The sequence below is a fragment of the Radiomyces spectabilis genome (assembly GCF_025331425.1).
Source record: "Radiomyces spectabilis strain NRRL 2753 chromosome Unknown BYT42scaffold_11, whole genome shotgun sequence".
In the NCBI taxonomy this organism is placed as follows: Eukaryota; Fungi; Mucoromycota; class Mucoromycetes; order Mucorales; family Radiomycetaceae; genus Radiomyces; species Radiomyces spectabilis.
Genome location: NW_026251936.1, coordinates 276,445 through 291,811, shown reverse-complemented (window position 1 = coordinate 291,811; position 15,367 = coordinate 276,445). Strand labels below are relative to the sequence as shown.

General features: G+C 43.9%; 6 protein-coding genes across 6 annotated transcripts; 3 read left to right on the top strand and 3 right to left on the bottom strand.

The window, feature by feature from the left end:
• Positions 1-39: 39 nt before the first annotated feature.
• On the bottom strand, positions 40-2,728 carry BYT42DRAFT_580185 (uncharacterized protein). Its single transcript, XM_051569473.1, has 9 exons — positions 2,660-2,728; positions 2,458-2,589; positions 2,241-2,375; positions 2,102-2,171; positions 1,597-2,038; positions 1,135-1,491; positions 742-1,065; positions 620-664; positions 40-544 (listed from the first exon to the last, which is right to left on the bottom strand). The coding sequence occupies exons 1-9, from the start codon at positions 2,673-2,675 to the stop codon at positions 452-454; spliced, it is 1,614 nt and encodes a 537-aa protein (XP_051420421.1). The 5' UTR covers positions 2,676-2,728; the 3' UTR covers positions 40-451.
• A 3,183-nt stretch (positions 2,729-5,911) lies between these two features.
• BYT42DRAFT_647245 (uncharacterized protein) lies at positions 5,912-6,619 on the top strand. Its single transcript, XM_051572703.1, has 4 exons — positions 5,912-6,068; positions 6,125-6,258; positions 6,316-6,435; positions 6,487-6,619. Exons 1-4 carry the CDS (start codon positions 6,039-6,041, stop codon positions 6,545-6,547), a joined length of 345 nt encoding a protein of 114 aa, XP_051420420.1. The 5' UTR covers positions 5,912-6,038; the 3' UTR covers positions 6,548-6,619.
• A 721-nt stretch (positions 6,620-7,340) lies between these two features.
• Positions 7,341-8,743, bottom strand: BYT42DRAFT_580175 (40S ribosomal protein S1; the record flags this gene model as incomplete). The annotated part of the gene is made up of 3 exons (XM_051569472.1): positions 7,341-8,083; positions 8,513-8,627; positions 8,740-8,743. The coding sequence occupies 3 exons, from the start codon at positions 8,741-8,743 to the stop codon at positions 7,342-7,344; spliced, it is 861 nt and encodes a 286-aa protein (XP_051420419.1).
• Positions 8,744-9,155: 412 nt separating this feature from the next.
• BYT42DRAFT_580174 (HSP20-like chaperone) lies at positions 9,156-10,053 on the top strand. Its single transcript, XM_051569471.1, has 4 exons — positions 9,156-9,271; positions 9,365-9,481; positions 9,569-9,838; positions 9,908-10,053. The coding sequence occupies exons 1-4, from the start codon at positions 9,194-9,196 to the stop codon at positions 9,968-9,970; spliced, it is 528 nt and encodes a 175-aa protein (XP_051420418.1). The 5' UTR covers positions 9,156-9,193; the 3' UTR covers positions 9,971-10,053.
• A 62-nt stretch (positions 10,054-10,115) lies between these two features.
• BYT42DRAFT_580169 (high mobility group box domain-containing protein) lies at positions 10,116-11,635 on the top strand. The gene is made up of 5 exons (XM_051569470.1): positions 10,116-10,408; positions 10,475-10,545; positions 10,613-10,697; positions 10,792-10,992; positions 11,075-11,635. The coding sequence occupies exons 1-5, from the start codon at positions 10,298-10,300 to the stop codon at positions 11,276-11,278; spliced, it is 672 nt and encodes a 223-aa protein (XP_051420417.1). The 5' UTR covers positions 10,116-10,297; the 3' UTR covers positions 11,279-11,635.
• Positions 11,636-15,274, bottom strand: BYT42DRAFT_519684 (P-loop containing nucleoside triphosphate hydrolase protein). Its single transcript, XM_051565261.1, has 4 exons — positions 13,260-15,274; positions 12,680-13,193; positions 12,395-12,608; positions 11,636-12,323 (listed from the first exon to the last, which is right to left on the bottom strand). Exons 1-4 carry the CDS (start codon positions 15,215-15,217, stop codon positions 11,860-11,862), a joined length of 3,150 nt encoding a protein of 1,049 aa, XP_051420416.1. The 5' UTR covers positions 15,218-15,274; the 3' UTR covers positions 11,636-11,859.
• Between the last annotated feature and the right edge of the window lie 93 nt (positions 15,275-15,367).

Below are 15,367 nucleotides of genomic sequence, written 5' to 3'. Positions count from 1 at the left end.
TCAACGAATATTCCTTTTCATGTATTTGTGTTTAAGTAATGTTTGTTCTTTTTTTTCGATTCTTTCGTAATATTAAAAACAAAAAAAATCATTCGCAGCTTCCGGTCTCATTTTGGAGCAGTTACATGAAGATAACTGGATCTAATAACCGCTCGATGATGCACACAGAATCGAGAGAAGGCCATCGAGCAATTGCGCGTCATATCAACGAATCCAGTAGAAATGGACTAGTGCCCGAAAAGCTGAATTGCAATCATCAAAACTTACAACACGCTCATGCTCTCGCTCATACTCACCTACAATTAATGCAATTGTAACTGTAGGTAATATATCCTTGCCAAAGGATTGAAAGCGACTGTCTTTGTATGTATGTATAAAAAAAAACGAAAAATTCTTTGATTCCGTGTAACAAATAGTTCCTTTAAAAAATTTGTGACTAGAGGGACACGTCCTATGCAGGAGGTGGAGGTGGTGGAGGAGCTGGATTCGACGGCGGCGGGGGTGGTACCGGTTCCGATGGTGGTGGTGGAGGAGGTGAAGCACTCTACAGAAAAAAAAAGTTCGTTTAGTTGGATAGGAATTACTTTATGCCATCCGTTTCTTTAAGCTTTTTACATACCCAAGCGCCACCAGGAGGTGGTGGTGGTGGCGGTTGTTGTTGAGCCTGTTGAACGATTACCATAGATAATGAGCTTTCCGTTTTTCAAAGAAACAATGAGCGATTTTAATCCAATCACTTACCCATGGCGCCGCTCCTGGTGGAGGCGGTGGTGGGGGTTGTCCGGCCACATCATATCCTGTGTATCCGCCGTAAGCAGCGTATGGATCGGCTGCGGCTTGATCGTAAGGAGGACGGTAATAACCGCCACTGTGAGGAGGAGGACCATACGCACCGTAGTTGTTTCCTTTCGCCCAAGGTGCTGCACCACCAGTACTTTCTTGCGCATTGCCACCCGACGATGCCCACGGTGGTGGGCCGCCATGGCTTCTTTGTTGTTGCTGCCACGGTGGAGGTCCGCCTGTGGGTCCTCGCTGCCAAGGTGCAGGGCCACCTCGTTCACCGTGCTATATGAAGATGACAGCCAATGAATCACGGGTGTCAAAATATTAACGTGCATAAAAACTTCAACTTACCGGTCGTCGGTGATCGCTGTAACCATGACCTTCCTCTGTGGTCTTTTCACCCAATTCAGCCATCAAATTCATGTATTCGCTATCCAATTGTTGATCGCGTTCTCTAGCCTGGTTCATGAATTCCGGGTTATTGCGCTGGACACAATCGCGTGCAATGTGACCGTGACCACCACAAAGTCGACAAGTGAGCGACGTCGTGAAATTCTGCTGTTCAGGACATTCGTATCGACGATGGCCCACCGCACCGCAATTGATACAAGTTTGGTTTTCATCATCGCGGAGTGTACCATTCAATGCTGCCAGTTCACGAAGTTGATTTCGCTTCAATTCGTTTTGACCTTCCGGAACCGAAGCCGACTAGCATTGGAAATTGATGAGCATCACCGAAAAAAAAAAGAATGCAATCGACTTGTTACATCCCAATTCACCCATTGCAACGCAAATTAAAGTACAACAACTTACAGTTTCAATGATTTTCTCAATGAGTTTGACGGCCTTTTTGACTTTATCTTCTGAATCGGCCATGACGAGACAATGCAGATCTTCCTCTTGAGCCGAGTTGTTGGCGGCATCAGTTCGTGCTTTGCCTTCTTTGACTGAACCACGTCCACGAATACTGATCTTGGCGCCCGAGTCGGCTTCCATTCCCTTCAATGTATTACCACGAGGACCAATCAACAAACCGATAAAGTTGATCTCGGGGAACTCCTTGGCCGGAATATACACTTTCTCTTGAAGTCTGCTAGGGCGTTTGTAGTCAGCCGGAGGCTTAAAATTAGGGATCGTTTTCATGGCCGTATCCACCAATCTGTGACGTTCGTCTTCGAGTTTCTTTCGGTATCTTGCTTCTCGAGTATTGACACGTTTTCCCTGAGCGTCATAAATTGGCTCGGGCGAAGGAGATCTTTTTCCAAAATATTAATATAATGCCAGTTTTTCCATTGCAGTCATTGTTATTTGTTATTACCTCTCACGTTCCGGTGGCATATAATCACCCATGCGAAGTTTACGATTGATCTCTTCCAGACGAATGTGCACTAAAAACAAGATCATTCATTTAGTTAGTCCATGTCTTTGGTGCACAATGATGACCACCATGAACTTACAAACATAGTTCTCCATTTGTTCCTTGTTGAGTTTCGGTAAAGAAGTAGGCAAACCAGGGATGTTCACCTTTTGATCTTCACCACCCCAACGAGATCTTCGCTTTCTTCTGGGAGCTCCCTCCGAGCCAGGCGTTCCTGAATGAAAAATAGATTAAACACTGACTGACTATTTTACCGCTGCAACGAGGCTCTAGAAAAAACGATTCACTCAATTTACCTGTCGAGCTAGCAGAAGCGCTTTGGGGGGATGACACAGTGTCGTAATATCGTTCCTGTGATGATGTGTGCTCGCGATCCGGAGAGCCTTCGCCCATACGTCTCTTTGTCCCCAGCGGAACGACATTGGTGCCTGTATTCATAGACAATGTTTAGGATGTCACCATAAGCCAAAGTAAAAAGGTAATTTCGAATTCAATTACCTGTAGGTTTCCACATGAGCTCAGATTCTTGTAGGAAAAAAACAAGAGGAATCGAAAGCTGATGTTTCCACACTACTTTTTTTTCCAACCACTTGGAACAGCGAAAAATCAGCACGAATGGGCTCGCTTGTGACTGTAAATCGGATGACGTTGCAAATTTCATTTCCGGATTTTTGATTGCAAAACTTCGAAGTTTTTCATTTGCCGATTTTGCCAGTTCCCATTTGTGATTTTCCCACTCTGCTTTTTGATGAAATAGCCACGATATGATCCTTACAAACCAGTGAAGCAGCGGTACCGGTATGCTACGTAGCAAAGTCATACCTTACAGCAGATACTTTAAACCATATACTGTAAATTTAGCAAACAGTATTTGTGAATCAATAAAAGCCGATACCTAGAGTTTTCATTATTACTTACAATTGCTTTCTTGTAAAGATATAGGAATAGATATTTTAGTGAAAAACATCCATAAATTGGAGTGGGTGTCCAAAAAATGACGTTCACTATTTTTCAGGCAAAATCCGGTAGCTTCAAAAGCTAGCTTTTGAGGGGTCAGGGGCGTGACCGGTTTCCTCATGACACCAGAATGCCATCAGATCAGCGAAACGTCAAACCTTCTTTCACACACATCTCTTCTTGCCTTACTTTTCAACCACAATAGCAAAGTATCCGCTGCGTCTCTCTATAGTATGAGTGCTGCTCAGGGCTTATCTTCCGGAAGAGAGTTCATCCCTCCCACAATAAGACACAACAAATACATGCAAACTCGAAATATAAGTTGAGCACAATTTATGGCCGGATTACAGCTCGTACCCGGTAACAGAACAAGAACATAAAATTCATCAAGAATACAGGACTGATGGCTCTTAAAATATATCAACTTTTTCGGAAGTTAGCCGAAGAATACACATTGCTAAAGCGGGATGCTAGCAATCTGGCCCTTTTGCATATTTAGCGGTGGCTCGATTCAAACTGTCATTCTCGTTCCCACCGATAAATACTGAGTTTTTCTGGTCAAGGTGTTTCAAGCAAGTAGCGTCATCTTGCGGAGAGGCAAGAGAACTGGTAAGCTACAACTCAATAATGGCAGTATATTTACTTTACTGACCTACAAGAATTTTCTCTGAAAGTTCCCACCGAGATCTTCATGGGAAATTGATTTGAAATACACGTTTGACATGATGTTTAAGCCATCTGTTCGAGATGAAACTGTGAAGAAGGTCAATTCATTCATATAATGCTTCTTTCTTACGACAGGCTATGAGTATCTAAAATGGTCAGCCGTACTTTCCGAACTTGCTGATCAATACGCTAGTGCACAAGTCAGTATATCTTTTGTTTTGACTTCGATGCACATAGAATAATAAACTGATTCTGTGTAGATGTAATTGAGCACTTGAAAAACTATCAAAAAGTGCTTGTCGCGAGTTTGGGGAGGCTTTTTCAGAGACTACAGCAACCGCCACGGAATCAAGCTCTCAGTCGCTGCGAAAACCCTCGGTAAGTTAGATTGCAAATATGCGAACCGAACGAAATTCTCAAAAAACGACAAAAATATAGGCAAAAAAGTTGTTCTCAAAATGTTTGCCTACAAGCCGTTCGACATCACTGACTGGGATGATATCGCTGGCGACATTCGAGATATCCGAAACTTTTACCAGTACGATTAAAATGGCTCCATATGGAATACTGTACACGTGTGATTAATGACAATCTATAGGGATAATCTGGATATGCTTTGTAATGAGTTTTCTGGTGTGGATAATGATACCATTGAAGCAAAAGCCGGAAACCAGCTGACAGAAAATCTGATCCGTTATTCTGCTTGGCTCTTAAAGAAAACTCATCAAGTTGGAGCCAAACAGTGGACGATTCTACTTATATCATCACATCAAATTGGTAAGATATGATCTGGCCGAATTTATTTTCCATAGAGTATTAAACACGCATTTTTCCTGCCTATGTGCGATTAGTGGGTCGCACCCTGTTCTATTTCCTTAATGACGCATGGGCGCCAGGACACAACGTTCCTCGGGATTTAAAGGTCGGTAGATCATATAAGAGCTTTTGATTATTAAGCTGTAGTCATAGATCATGAAGGGAGGAAGAGGTGAGACAGAACCACACGAGAGGTTTATCACCTTGATTTCTTTTGAGATAGTGTACTACAAGAATCAACAGTTCAAGGGACAATCATGGGAAACAATTTTTGATCTTGACAAGATCTGTCCAAATCGACTACGTTTTTCGCAGGCGCAAAAAGGTGATGCCAACTGCTGATGAAATTAAACAACACACAAAACGCTTACTTTTTCTTAAATAAATAAATAGCTGGCACAACTGTGAAGCACACACAATTTGCCAATAGCCTTGGAAACGGATGGCGTCATGATCAGTGTTCTGTAAACGCTGGGATCGTTGTAAGTGTTTTCTATTGGAACATATTACATTCTTATTCAGATGATCATGCCTACGTAATTAGCACCCTATCCTTCGTCGAAAAAGGAGTTTAACTTCCTTCCGCGCAATCCCGACATGACCCAGTGGACCCGGGGGTTTATACCAGTTAAGGAAAGAGCCGACTGGCCTTGATGCGTCAGCGAGAGTAATTGGAATCGATCCAGGTCAATTTATCCGTAATTGTGGTGTCAACTTCCATATTAACGAATCCAAGATTTAACAGGGATCAGACCGGTGATCACCTGTTGCGATACTGATGTGGACTTGCACCATGAACAACAACGTCAAAACCATGTTTTCTCCATTACTAATGGTGCCTACCAGTTAGTACAGTTGTCGGGCATAGGATTTGCATTCAAATATGTAATCCAGTATTGATGTGTTTTAGGAAGCGGAGTATGTTCGATTGGTCGAATCAAATCGAGTTGCAAAACAGAAAGAAAGCAGCAATACAAGGTTGCTACGATGAATTGAAGGAAGCTCCACCTTCCGTCCCGACGATAGATGGCTTTGAAAATTACATCAACGCTCTATCTCGTATTCATCAAAAGTAAGTAGACAGTGGATTGGGAAAAGATATACTGTTAACTTATTTATCCACACACTTTATGCTTTCAATTGCGGTTCCGTCATCCGGAAAAGCGGGCCCTTCTTTATTCGCAACGGCAAATGGTGCTCAACAAAATAGCAGATACCTTGCTTGGGAATCCTTCAGAATCGAATATTGTTAGTTTACAGCCTATACGGTTTCTCATCCAACATATACTAATGAACGTTTAATTTCAATAGGCCCCTCAGTGGGTATACAAGCATTCAAGGAAAAGCACGACACCGAAAACGTCAAAAAGCTCGAAAAAACCAGTCCAGGCCCTTGGGACAAGCGATCGTCGCCTTTGGAGATGCGGACCTGAAGCCAATGAAAAAACACGCCCTTGTTCCCATCAAGGTATGGCCGATGATACGGGTATGCTATCGAATGCATTCTTATGAAAAATTATTTAGGCATTTCGAAAAGTTCTTGCCCGAAAAGCGTTGGTCCTTTGTGACGACGAATATCGAACCAGCAAAGTATGTAGTCATAGTGACTCGGAGACTGTGGAAGTACGAGATGAACAGATTCTCGTATGCAAGCACAAGTGAGCTTTAAAGAATTATGGTCTCTATTATCAAACTTAACATCACCGCGATAACAGGAAAAAGACCTTCAAACGTAAAAATGTCGACAAAAGGCCTCGAAGCCGATGTCTAGATGACGAGGGAAACATTATTTCCTATTCATCAGTTTGTAATCGTAATCAAAGAAAGAGCTGCAGGCAAGTCATTACGCTTATTGAACAACGTAACGGCGCTAACGCAGCAAGCAGGTCGATCTTGGCAGAGTATCATTTACCCGATTCGACTGTGCCCCCAGTGCAAGTCGGCTAATGATGACTCCAAAGGATTGGTAACCAAACCTTAAAATCTATGATGTTTTGAATATTGACTTGTATTCTTTATTCACCTAAATTTGGAACCGCGATATAAACGCTGCGTGAATATGAGACGAGTTCTCATGACATATATCAACTCTGGTTGCCCGATCAACTCTCGCCCTGCTGGTCTTTGCCGTCGAAGCAGCGCACAATCTGCGCTCGGCAGTCAGAGTGCTGCCAAATAGCTCCTTAGTTGAGCTATGTTTTGCATGCCATCTGATAAGCTGATTGAAAAGAAAGCAGTGAAATTTTTACTAACTTGATAATGTGCGCTTGGTAAAGTAAGACGTGCATTGGTATTCGAACCCGCTGGCGCTTTACGAGTTTGTTTTGGGATTGTCAGCCAAAATATTCACGGCCAGGCGATTTGTTAAAAGGTACCAGTTCAGAGTACATTGACAAGTATCAGTATATCTTTAACGAAAGAACTAATTTCATGGGTCAAGCATGCGTTTTTGCCTATTGATTGCTGTGGCAGAAGTACAGTGATGGGATATATTTAGATCACGTATATGGATGGGTGAAGCAGTGCTAACCTTTGTATGTGGATCACAATTACTGCTGCATTATTTCTTACCAGTAAATCAGTTACGACAGGCAAAAAACGATTTATAAATCCACAGACTATTTTTTTTTTGTTTATCAATGCATTTTATTGCACTGCCGCAGCGGCAAGGACAAGCGACAATCTACGAATGGATAGATGAATTTTTTTCTTTTTGAAAATTACAAGAAAAAAAACCAAGTTTAGACGGATTCCAACACGGGGGGTTCGACAAAGTCCTTGGCGATCTTGGCACCGACTTCATCACCGGCAGCGGCGGCACCACCGTGAAGAGCCAAAAGAGCCGAGACATCGAACTTGGGAGCCTTGAGGATCTTGACCTTGCGAGTGTAGGTGTTCTGCAAGGGGTAGATACCTTGACAGGCCTTCTCGATACGGACAGCAATGGCGTCCTGAGCCGAGGCGGAAACAGAGCCAGTGACCTTGTTGACGAGTTCCTTCAAGTCACAAGCAACAGCTTCCTCGGTCATGATCTCGAACATCTTCTTGCGGATCTGACGGATCTGAGCAGTCTGAGCGTAGGTGGTCTTCTTGATCTGGTTGCGACGACGAGCAGTGAAGGCAATGGTGAAAAGACGGACGAGGTAACCGTCGGTGGTCTTGACATCGACGAAAGCCTCAATGGTGGTCTGCCACTTCTTGACCATGGAACGGAGCTTATCCGAGGTCATGTCCATGCGGTAAAAGTTGGTGAGACAGTTCTTGCCCTGGATTTCATCGACCTTCAACTGGATCTTGCGGAAAGCGCGAGATTCATCCTTGGACAAATCACCGAGAGAAACCTCGACAACACGACCCTGGAGCGAGTCGTTGGCGTTGCGGAGACCCTGGGTACGGTTGACCAAGGTCTTACCGACCTGGCGAACATCGAACATCGAAGGAGCCTTGATGTCGTACCAGTCCTTGCGGGTGAAAGGGTCAACACTACACGGGAACGATTCCAAAACATTAGATTTTCACTGCTTGCTTGCCAAGGATTTCGGTCATGCAACTAGCAGCCACAATCTCCGTTTTTCTCTTTTTAACGCGACGATCAAGGTGGGTGAGCGAGATCGAATCATGTATCGTGATCGATGAATGGAAAAAGTTTTGTAAATCACACGACAGAATGGAGGGTGCATTCTACGTTGACAGTCGCAGGGTAAAAAATGTCGAATGAACCGCATGGCAATCGCAAAGGGTCAAGATTTACATTGTCGAAAAGGGAAAAAAGTAAAAATTGGCGTTGCACGGGTTGCTGGATGAACGAGGTTCAAAAAGGTTGACAATGGGTTGCAAGATCGTAATCGGCACGCGAGAAAAACGGAGACAGGCTTGCTAAAATGTTACTTTTAAATTGTTTGAAATACTTACATCTTCTTCTTCAAACCCTTCTTTCCTTTGCTAAGACGCCTAAAGGAAACAAAAGAGAAAACGAAAACGTCAGTACGGAACGAAAATCCAAAGAGATGGGAGATGTGAATGATAACTTACTTGTTCTTGCCAACAGCTAATCATCGATTAAAATAAAATAAAAGTAATATACGTTAGTTTCATGAAGGATGGTTCATATGATGGATGGATGGATGCATTTTACATACCCATATTGTATGGTTAAAAGAGGAGGTTCATCAGCTTGCCTGCCGTTTCCCAATATGACACCTGACGGTCGGGCTCGCCCCAGCGCACCAGTACGACCCGCAGTGAATTAAAACTCCGACGTTGTGGGCCGTCCGTCCCTCCGGTGCGCGCCTCAGTGGATTGGACATTGATCACAAAAGAGTTCAAATTCACAGAAAAAACAGCATATGCACAGCAGTAACATTATTAAATGTCTACTGTAGGGTTTGTTGCTACGATACTAATACGGTGTGGTCTGTTGAATAAAGGGTCATCGACAATATGCTTATTTTTGACTGTGGACAAGCGGTGAAACAGCAAAAGGGTTTAAATGAGACTGCTTTTTTGAGGTTACGGTTTTTGGGTCCGCTGACATTAGGTCGTCTCACGGTTTTCTCTTGCATTCTTTTTGCTTCTTTATAGTTATTAACCATTATGCCTCTCCATCCTGAAGTTCTCTGGGCTCAACGCAAGGATCGCCTTTATCTTACCATTGCTCTTTCCGATATCCAGGTACGTTTTCCCTTTTTACCGCGAGTACAACGTGTATAATATTCAGTTTGTGTGCTAAAACCGACTTTGTATTCTCCTGTCTCTGTTATGTAGGAACCCAAGACTGATTTGAAATCCAATAGACTTACCTTTACATGCAAGCAGAAGGATGGTAATGTGACCAACGACTATGGCATTGACATTCCTTTCTATGACGAAGTTTCCACCGATGTAAGTATCAATACCTTGTGCAAAGTGGTGAACTGAACGCGTTCCATATGCGTAACAAAGGTTGCTCATGCTATTGCTGTGATATAGGATGCCAAAATCCATGCAACAGCTCGTAATTTACAACTGTGTATTTTTAAGAAGAACAAGGAAGCTGAATACTGGCCTCGCTTGCAAAAGGACAAGGTCAAGCCTGTGTATTTGAAGGTGGACTTTGACCGATGGGTCGATGAGGATGACGAGTTGGAAGGAGGAGCCGAGCAGGATGATGCTGGCTTCGATTTTGCGAACATGATGAATATGGCCAACATGGGTGGTATGCCTGGTATGCCCGGCATGCCTGCCGATATGAATGATTTGGTAAGTCCTTTATTAGCGCTGTGTGGGATGACGCGTTTACTTAACAGATAATTTTTATTTATTTATTAGCCTGAAGATGATGAAAGTGATGATGAAGAGGTGGAAGAAACCAAGTCTGACAATAAAGCTTAGATCCATGAAGGGTGATTTGCCCTTTTTTTTTTCTCATCAATGAATTTGCTGAAAGAATCTGGTGTTTTCTTTTTTTTTTTTTTGCACGATGCAAATTTTCATCAAGTTGGTCCCGCAGCGTGGATTGAAAACCGATTATCCACGAAAAAGAGCGATTGAAATAAGGATTACGACTGTCCAGGAAAAGAAAAAAAAAATAATAAAAAAAAATAAAAATAAAACGGTTTCCCGAAGGAAAAAGAAACCAAAAATAAAAAAAAGTTTTCTTTTCGGTCTTTCTTCCATTCTACCTCTTTTTATTCTTTTAACTACTTGTTGCTATTTACCATGCTCTCCACGAGCGCCAACCCAACCGCCACCACTTCGTCACCCTCCCACAGCCCGGATATCAACACCAAATACAGGGAGCTTAAAAGACGTATCCGAGATATCGAAGGCGTAAGTCGACAACCTTGCAAACGATCAGAAAAAGGAGATTGAATCTCACGTCCTGGTTCCGCTTAGGAAAACGATGCACTCCATGTTCGCATTCACAAGGCACAAAAGAACATTAAACTGCTCAAACTTGAACGATCGTAGGTGAACCCCCCGGGAAAATGGATAAAAAAAAGAGTCATCAATTCACACTCAACCTGTTGCCAGGCTATTACTCGATAGATTGGAAACGATGCACGTGTCCCCAGCAAGCCTTCATGATAACATGATGCATGACGATACAATGGATTTGGTACGACAAAAACCATCTTTCTCTGATGGTCGAATTGATTGGACTTGCAGAACAATGGTCGCATTAACCGCTCACCCTTTTGTCGCCATTTTAGCATCTTAAATCATCTGCAGGGACCAAATTACCGAAAAAGAAAAAGGATCCTAATGCACCCAAAGGCCCGGGCAACGTCTTTTTCCTTTTCTGTCGATTAGAAAGAGATAAGATCAAGGATGAAAACCCGCAGGAAAATCTGGGAGAAGTGACCAAGATCCTTGGTCAAAAATGGAAAGCCATGACCAAGGAAGAGAAACAGGTAAACACACGAACTCGGCCTTGGCCATACAAATGTATATCCTTTATCTATTTTCAATTTTCATAACAAATTTGTTGGATAGAAATACTACGACATGTACAAGAAAGAAATGGATGAATATGAGGAAGCCATGAAAAAGTACAACGATCAATCCGCACCCTCCACCACCGAAAAACCGGCAACAGAATCTTTTGTCGCAGAACATGATGCCATCATAGATGATGACCCTCTCGAGTATTCGCAAGCCTCCACACCTCAACACACCGACGATCACGATACATTGTAAACGGAAACCCGCACCTTCGGTTTCGACTGCGTCTTTTATTATTGTATTTAAAACCAATTTGCTTCTTACATTTACTTGTCAAAAATCTATTTATTCCACATACACCTTACAAAATCGCACTTGATGGTCCTATCCACAAAAATGCACACTCTGCTTCGGCATCCTGTATCCCTCGAAAACCACAACTTTAGGTTCCCCCTCCCCTACTATAATGAATAATACACCTTTTAGAAAGCTATAGAATTGGTGGTTCACAATATCAATGGATGCGCCCTGACATATATCTTTGGAGCATTGACGGATAAAAATCATTGATAATGTTGGCGCAGTGTCGACTTGCTGTAAAAAGATGGACCACTTACTGTAACTGCAAGTCAATCGCTGTGCAAGAAAAACACTCCAAACAAAGTATCAAGAGGCGGCTCTTTTTTGAAATGATGCATGACTTCTTTTAATAGAGAATGTAGCAAACAGCAAGAAAAAAAAAAACTAATTAAATGAAAAATGAAATCTAAAAGAATGAAGATGATCATCAATGCCCAAAAAAAATGTCTAGAATAAGGGGAAATAAATAACAGGATTTAATCGCTTTCGGTATCAGGCTCCTTTTCGCCACCGTGAATGAGCCATTTAAGATGACGTTCTCTTCGGCGAGCTTCTTGTGCCTTGATCTCATTACGAGTCTTCTTCTTCTTCTTGCTAAGCTTGGCCTTGACAGCGGCTTCGTCAATGCCCTTTTCGTCTTCCACCACAGCCGACTCGCCTTCCTTGTACAAGTGGCCATTCTCCAAACGCCAGCTTTCGGGACACAGGGCCGACACGAATTCTTGCGAGTGAGAAATCATTACCACTGCACCATCCCAGGTCTTGATCGCCGTCGCCAAACCACCCAAAGCTTCACGATCCAAGAAATTGGTAGGTTCATCAAGTACCAACATGTGCGAGTTGTTCCACATGGCAGCCGCAATCACCACCTTGACCTTTTGACCACCACTCAATTCACCCATCTTGCTGTATTGCGCAATATCGGGATCCAATCCAATGTCTAAATAAAGAAATAATTGGTAAGTGATCTTTTTTCCATATCAGAAAAAAAAAATGGTTCATCCAACGTACCTTTGAAATGTTGACGGATCTGGGGAACGCTCAGTTCACGGTAAAGCAGACCTTCACGAGAAGCTTCCTTGTCATCAAACTGTTGCACCAATTTTTGGAAACCCAATTCCAACAATTTCTCGCGAGAAAACCAGGTATTATACTTGTGACGCAAATCCTTCCACTTGACTTCATACTGGAACGTCTTTTTCAACTTGGCACGACCAAGCAAACACTAGAAAAAAAAAAGGATGAGCAACGGATATTTTGGATGATTTTTTTTTCTTGGCCCAAAAGCTACGTTACCTCCACTTTACGTTTTTCACCGTTGACGTCGATGGGCTTGTTCATTTGTTCAGCTTCATCGGCCGTCCAACGACGCGATTCCTTTTCGGTGACTTCCTTGTCTTCACCGGTGGAGTAACGCCATTGCAGATAATCCATAGGGGTTTTCTCAAGATGCTGTTCAAGATGATGGAAAGCATGCTGAGCGACGTAACCAATACGAAGAGCAGGATGACGCCACACCACACCGGTCTGAGGGATGGTTTCACCAGTCAACAACTTGATCATGGTGGATTTACCGGCACCGTTGGGACCCACCACCGCAACACGAGACGACAAAGACAACGAGGCACTGGCATTGTAAAGCGACGGCTTGTCGGTACCAGGGTAGGTGTAGGTACAATCGGTCATCTTGAGAATAGCCTTGGTGTTGCTTCGCACACCTTGCAAAAGGGATGGTTTGGGGAACGAGAACTTGACCGAAGAAGCATCCAGGGTATAGTAGCTACGAGCAGCAGGATACACTTCGACAAACCTTTATAAAAAAAATAGATGAGTTTCTTTGTATCATCAGCATATGCATCAAATGAGGACGACTTACTTTGAAAGATTGCCTGAATAAAGACGAAGCTTTCTCTTTTCGTAATGCAAAATTTGCGTACAGACGTTATCCAAGAAGGAGGAGTCGTGAGAGACAATCAGACAAGTGACGTGGGTCTGGCTGTTGAGGTAGTCTTCCAACCATTTGATATTGGTCACATCCAAGTGATTGGTAGGTTCGTCGAGCAACAAAATATCGGCCTTGGAAAGAATGGCACGAGCCAATTCCACCTTCATCTTCCAACCACCGGAAAGCGCGCTCACGGGCTGAGCGAGACGCTCTTGATCGAAACCGACGGTGCGCAAGCTCTCTTCAATCTCTTCTCTGGAAATACCTTGAAGGAATTTGTCGGCGGCCACGTAATCGACCACGGGCAACGAGGTGTCGGCACCTTGAACCGTGTAATCGACAAACGCCGTACGGACTTCGTCCTGAGAAGGGAACCCTTCGACCTTGCCTTGATGAATAGCACGCATCAAGGTGGATTTACCCGCACCATTGTGACCGCACAAACCGTAACGTTGACCACGGTGAAGCTTGAGTTTGGTGTGGCTCAAAAGCAATCGAGTACCGTAGGCGAGAGAGAAATCATCGACGCGGCACAACTCTTCACCTTCCTGATGATCGAAAGCGGAATCGTCATCTTCGCCGGTCTTTTCCTTCCACAGGTTGTGGAAATAATTAAACAAATTGTCGCACACCACGGGCACATCGATACTGGCCAGGAAGGAGCCCAAATAAACGGACAGAACCTTGGTCCACTTTTCCTTCACAAACATCTCCTGACGCACCATATCGGCAGCAATGACACCCACGTAATTGATGATGGGAGAAAAGAATGAATCCACAAATCCTTGAGCCTTGGTGACTTCAGCCTTGACAACCTTGGTCGCATCTTCCACCGTCAAGACAAATTCGGTATCGGTACCTTCCGCATCGAGTTTTTCCTGATGACCACCAGCATCGATCAAGGTCTGCTTGGCACGGTTACCGAGTTCACGGATTTCGGGGAAAGCGGCACCATCGGCCTGACGTTCGATACCAGGATACAACTGAGGCAGGAAAAGCGCAGCGGTACGAGGATCGCGGACCAATTTACACAAATTATCGGTAATGATGAGGGTCTGACGAAGCAACAAAGTAGAGCGTTCATTGAGAGCACGGGTCAACAGAGGCACCATGATGGCTAGCGTAGGACCATTGACTTCAGCAACAAAGGTGGTGCTGGCCAATTTCTCAATGGTATTTGGCACACGGGTGGGATCGCCCATACACAATACGAGATCACGCAAATGACGTTCAATATCGGGATTACCACCGACGGCACAGACGGCCATCATGGTCTTTTGAGCTTCGTTGGCCACTTCATTTTTGGTGTCGGAAAGACAGTTGGAGACGGCCGGAATAATTTCGGGTAATGCTTCACCGATTTGTTCAGGGGCTTTTTCGGTGTAGGCTTTGAGCAATTTCAGCGCACCCACTTTGGTCTGCCACTTCTTGGCTCCGATGCGAGTGCCATCAGCGCTGTATCCCATGCCTTCGTACAAAAGAGGCAAAATTGCTTTGGCGGCTTCCGGAGGTGCCAAGTTGATTAAGCCTTCGGCGGCCAGTTGTGCGGCTTCTTGAACGACGCTACCTTTGTCAGCGTACAGATCCAAATAGAGAGGAAGGTACTTTAAGAGAATGGGCTCCGCTTGTTGTTTAAGGATTTCCGCCAAAGCATTGAATGCGATCAATCCACCTTCACGCTCCAAACCTGATTTCTTGTTCTTGGCCGAAGCTTCCAATTTGCCCAGAATGGCATGATGCTTGAGCATGATGATACCTCCCGACTGGATAGTTTTGGCCAGATCACGAGCGGCCTGATCGACTTCTTCACTGGTAGGGGCGGTATTGATCTTGCTGAGAAGATCGGCCACTACGGTGGCTGCATCGTTCGTCGTTGTACCCACCATCATTCGTACACTTTTTTCTTTCTAGGCAGAATCCAAAAAAAGCCGGCACAAGGAAAGAATAAAGGGGGCGAAAAAAAAAAGGCGGATATGATCCAATGCTTCCTTTTTTTTTATCTCCAGCGAAAAGCAGTCATGGAACTTGACGCCAATGAA

What these genes read in the sequence shown, in the direction of transcription:
- BYT42DRAFT_580185 (XM_051569473.1), bottom strand. An exon ending in ACAAATGGAGAACTATGTTT is followed by an intron (nt 2,172 to 2,240) that starts GTAAGTTCATGG and finishes TCTTGTTTTTAG; the next exon opens with TGCACATTCGTCTGGAAGAG. An exon ending in TTGAGAAAATCATTGAAACT is followed by an intron (nt 1,492 to 1,596) that starts GTAAGTTGTTGT and finishes TTCCAATGCTAG; the next exon opens with TCGGCTTCGGTTCCGGAAGG.
- BYT42DRAFT_647245 (XM_051572703.1), top strand. Translation starts at nt 6,039, where the DNA reads ATGAAAAAACACGCCCTTGTTCCCATCAAG. An exon ending in ACGCCCTTGTTCCCATCAAG is followed by an intron (nt 6,069 to 6,124) that starts GTATGGCCGATG and finishes AAAATTATTTAG; the next exon opens with GCATTTCGAAAAGTTCTTGC. An exon ending in ATTCTCGTATGCAAGCACAA is followed by an intron (nt 6,259 to 6,315) that starts GTGAGCTTTAAA and finishes CCGCGATAACAG; the next exon opens with GAAAAAGACCTTCAAACGTA.
- BYT42DRAFT_580174 (XM_051569471.1), top strand. Translation starts at nt 9,194, where the DNA reads ATGCCTCTCCATCCTGAAGTTCTCTGGGCTCAACGCAAGGATCGCCTT. An exon ending in TTGCTCTTTCCGATATCCAG is followed by an intron (nt 9,272 to 9,364) that starts GTACGTTTTCCC and finishes TCTGTTATGTAG; the next exon opens with GAACCCAAGACTGATTTGAA. An exon ending in CTGCCGATATGAATGATTTG is followed by an intron (nt 9,839 to 9,907) that starts GTAAGTCCTTTA and finishes TTTATTTATTAG; the next exon opens with CCTGAAGATGATGAAAGTGA.
- BYT42DRAFT_580169 (XM_051569470.1), top strand. Translation starts at nt 10,298, where the DNA reads ATGCTCTCCACGAGCGCCAACCCAACCGCCACCACTTCGTCACCCTCC. An exon ending in GTATCCGAGATATCGAAGGC is followed by an intron (nt 10,409 to 10,474) that starts GTAAGTCGACAA and finishes GGTTCCGCTTAG; the next exon opens with GAAAACGATGCACTCCATGT. An exon ending in TGACCAAGGAAGAGAAACAG is followed by an intron (nt 10,993 to 11,074) that starts GTAAACACACGA and finishes TTTGTTGGATAG; the next exon opens with AAATACTACGACATGTACAA.
- BYT42DRAFT_519684 (XM_051565261.1), bottom strand. Translation starts at nt 15,217, where the DNA reads ATGATGGTGGGTACAACGACGAACGATGCAGCCACCGTAGTGGCCGAT. An exon ending in TATTCAGGCAATCTTTCAAA is followed by an intron (nt 13,194 to 13,259) that starts GTAAGTCGTCCT and finishes TTTTTTATAAAG; the next exon opens with GTTTGTCGAAGTGTATCCTG. An exon ending in GTGAAAAACGTAAAGTGGAG is followed by an intron (nt 12,609 to 12,679) that starts GTAACGTAGCTT and finishes TTTTTTTTCTAG; the next exon opens with TGTTTGCTTGGTCGTGCCAA.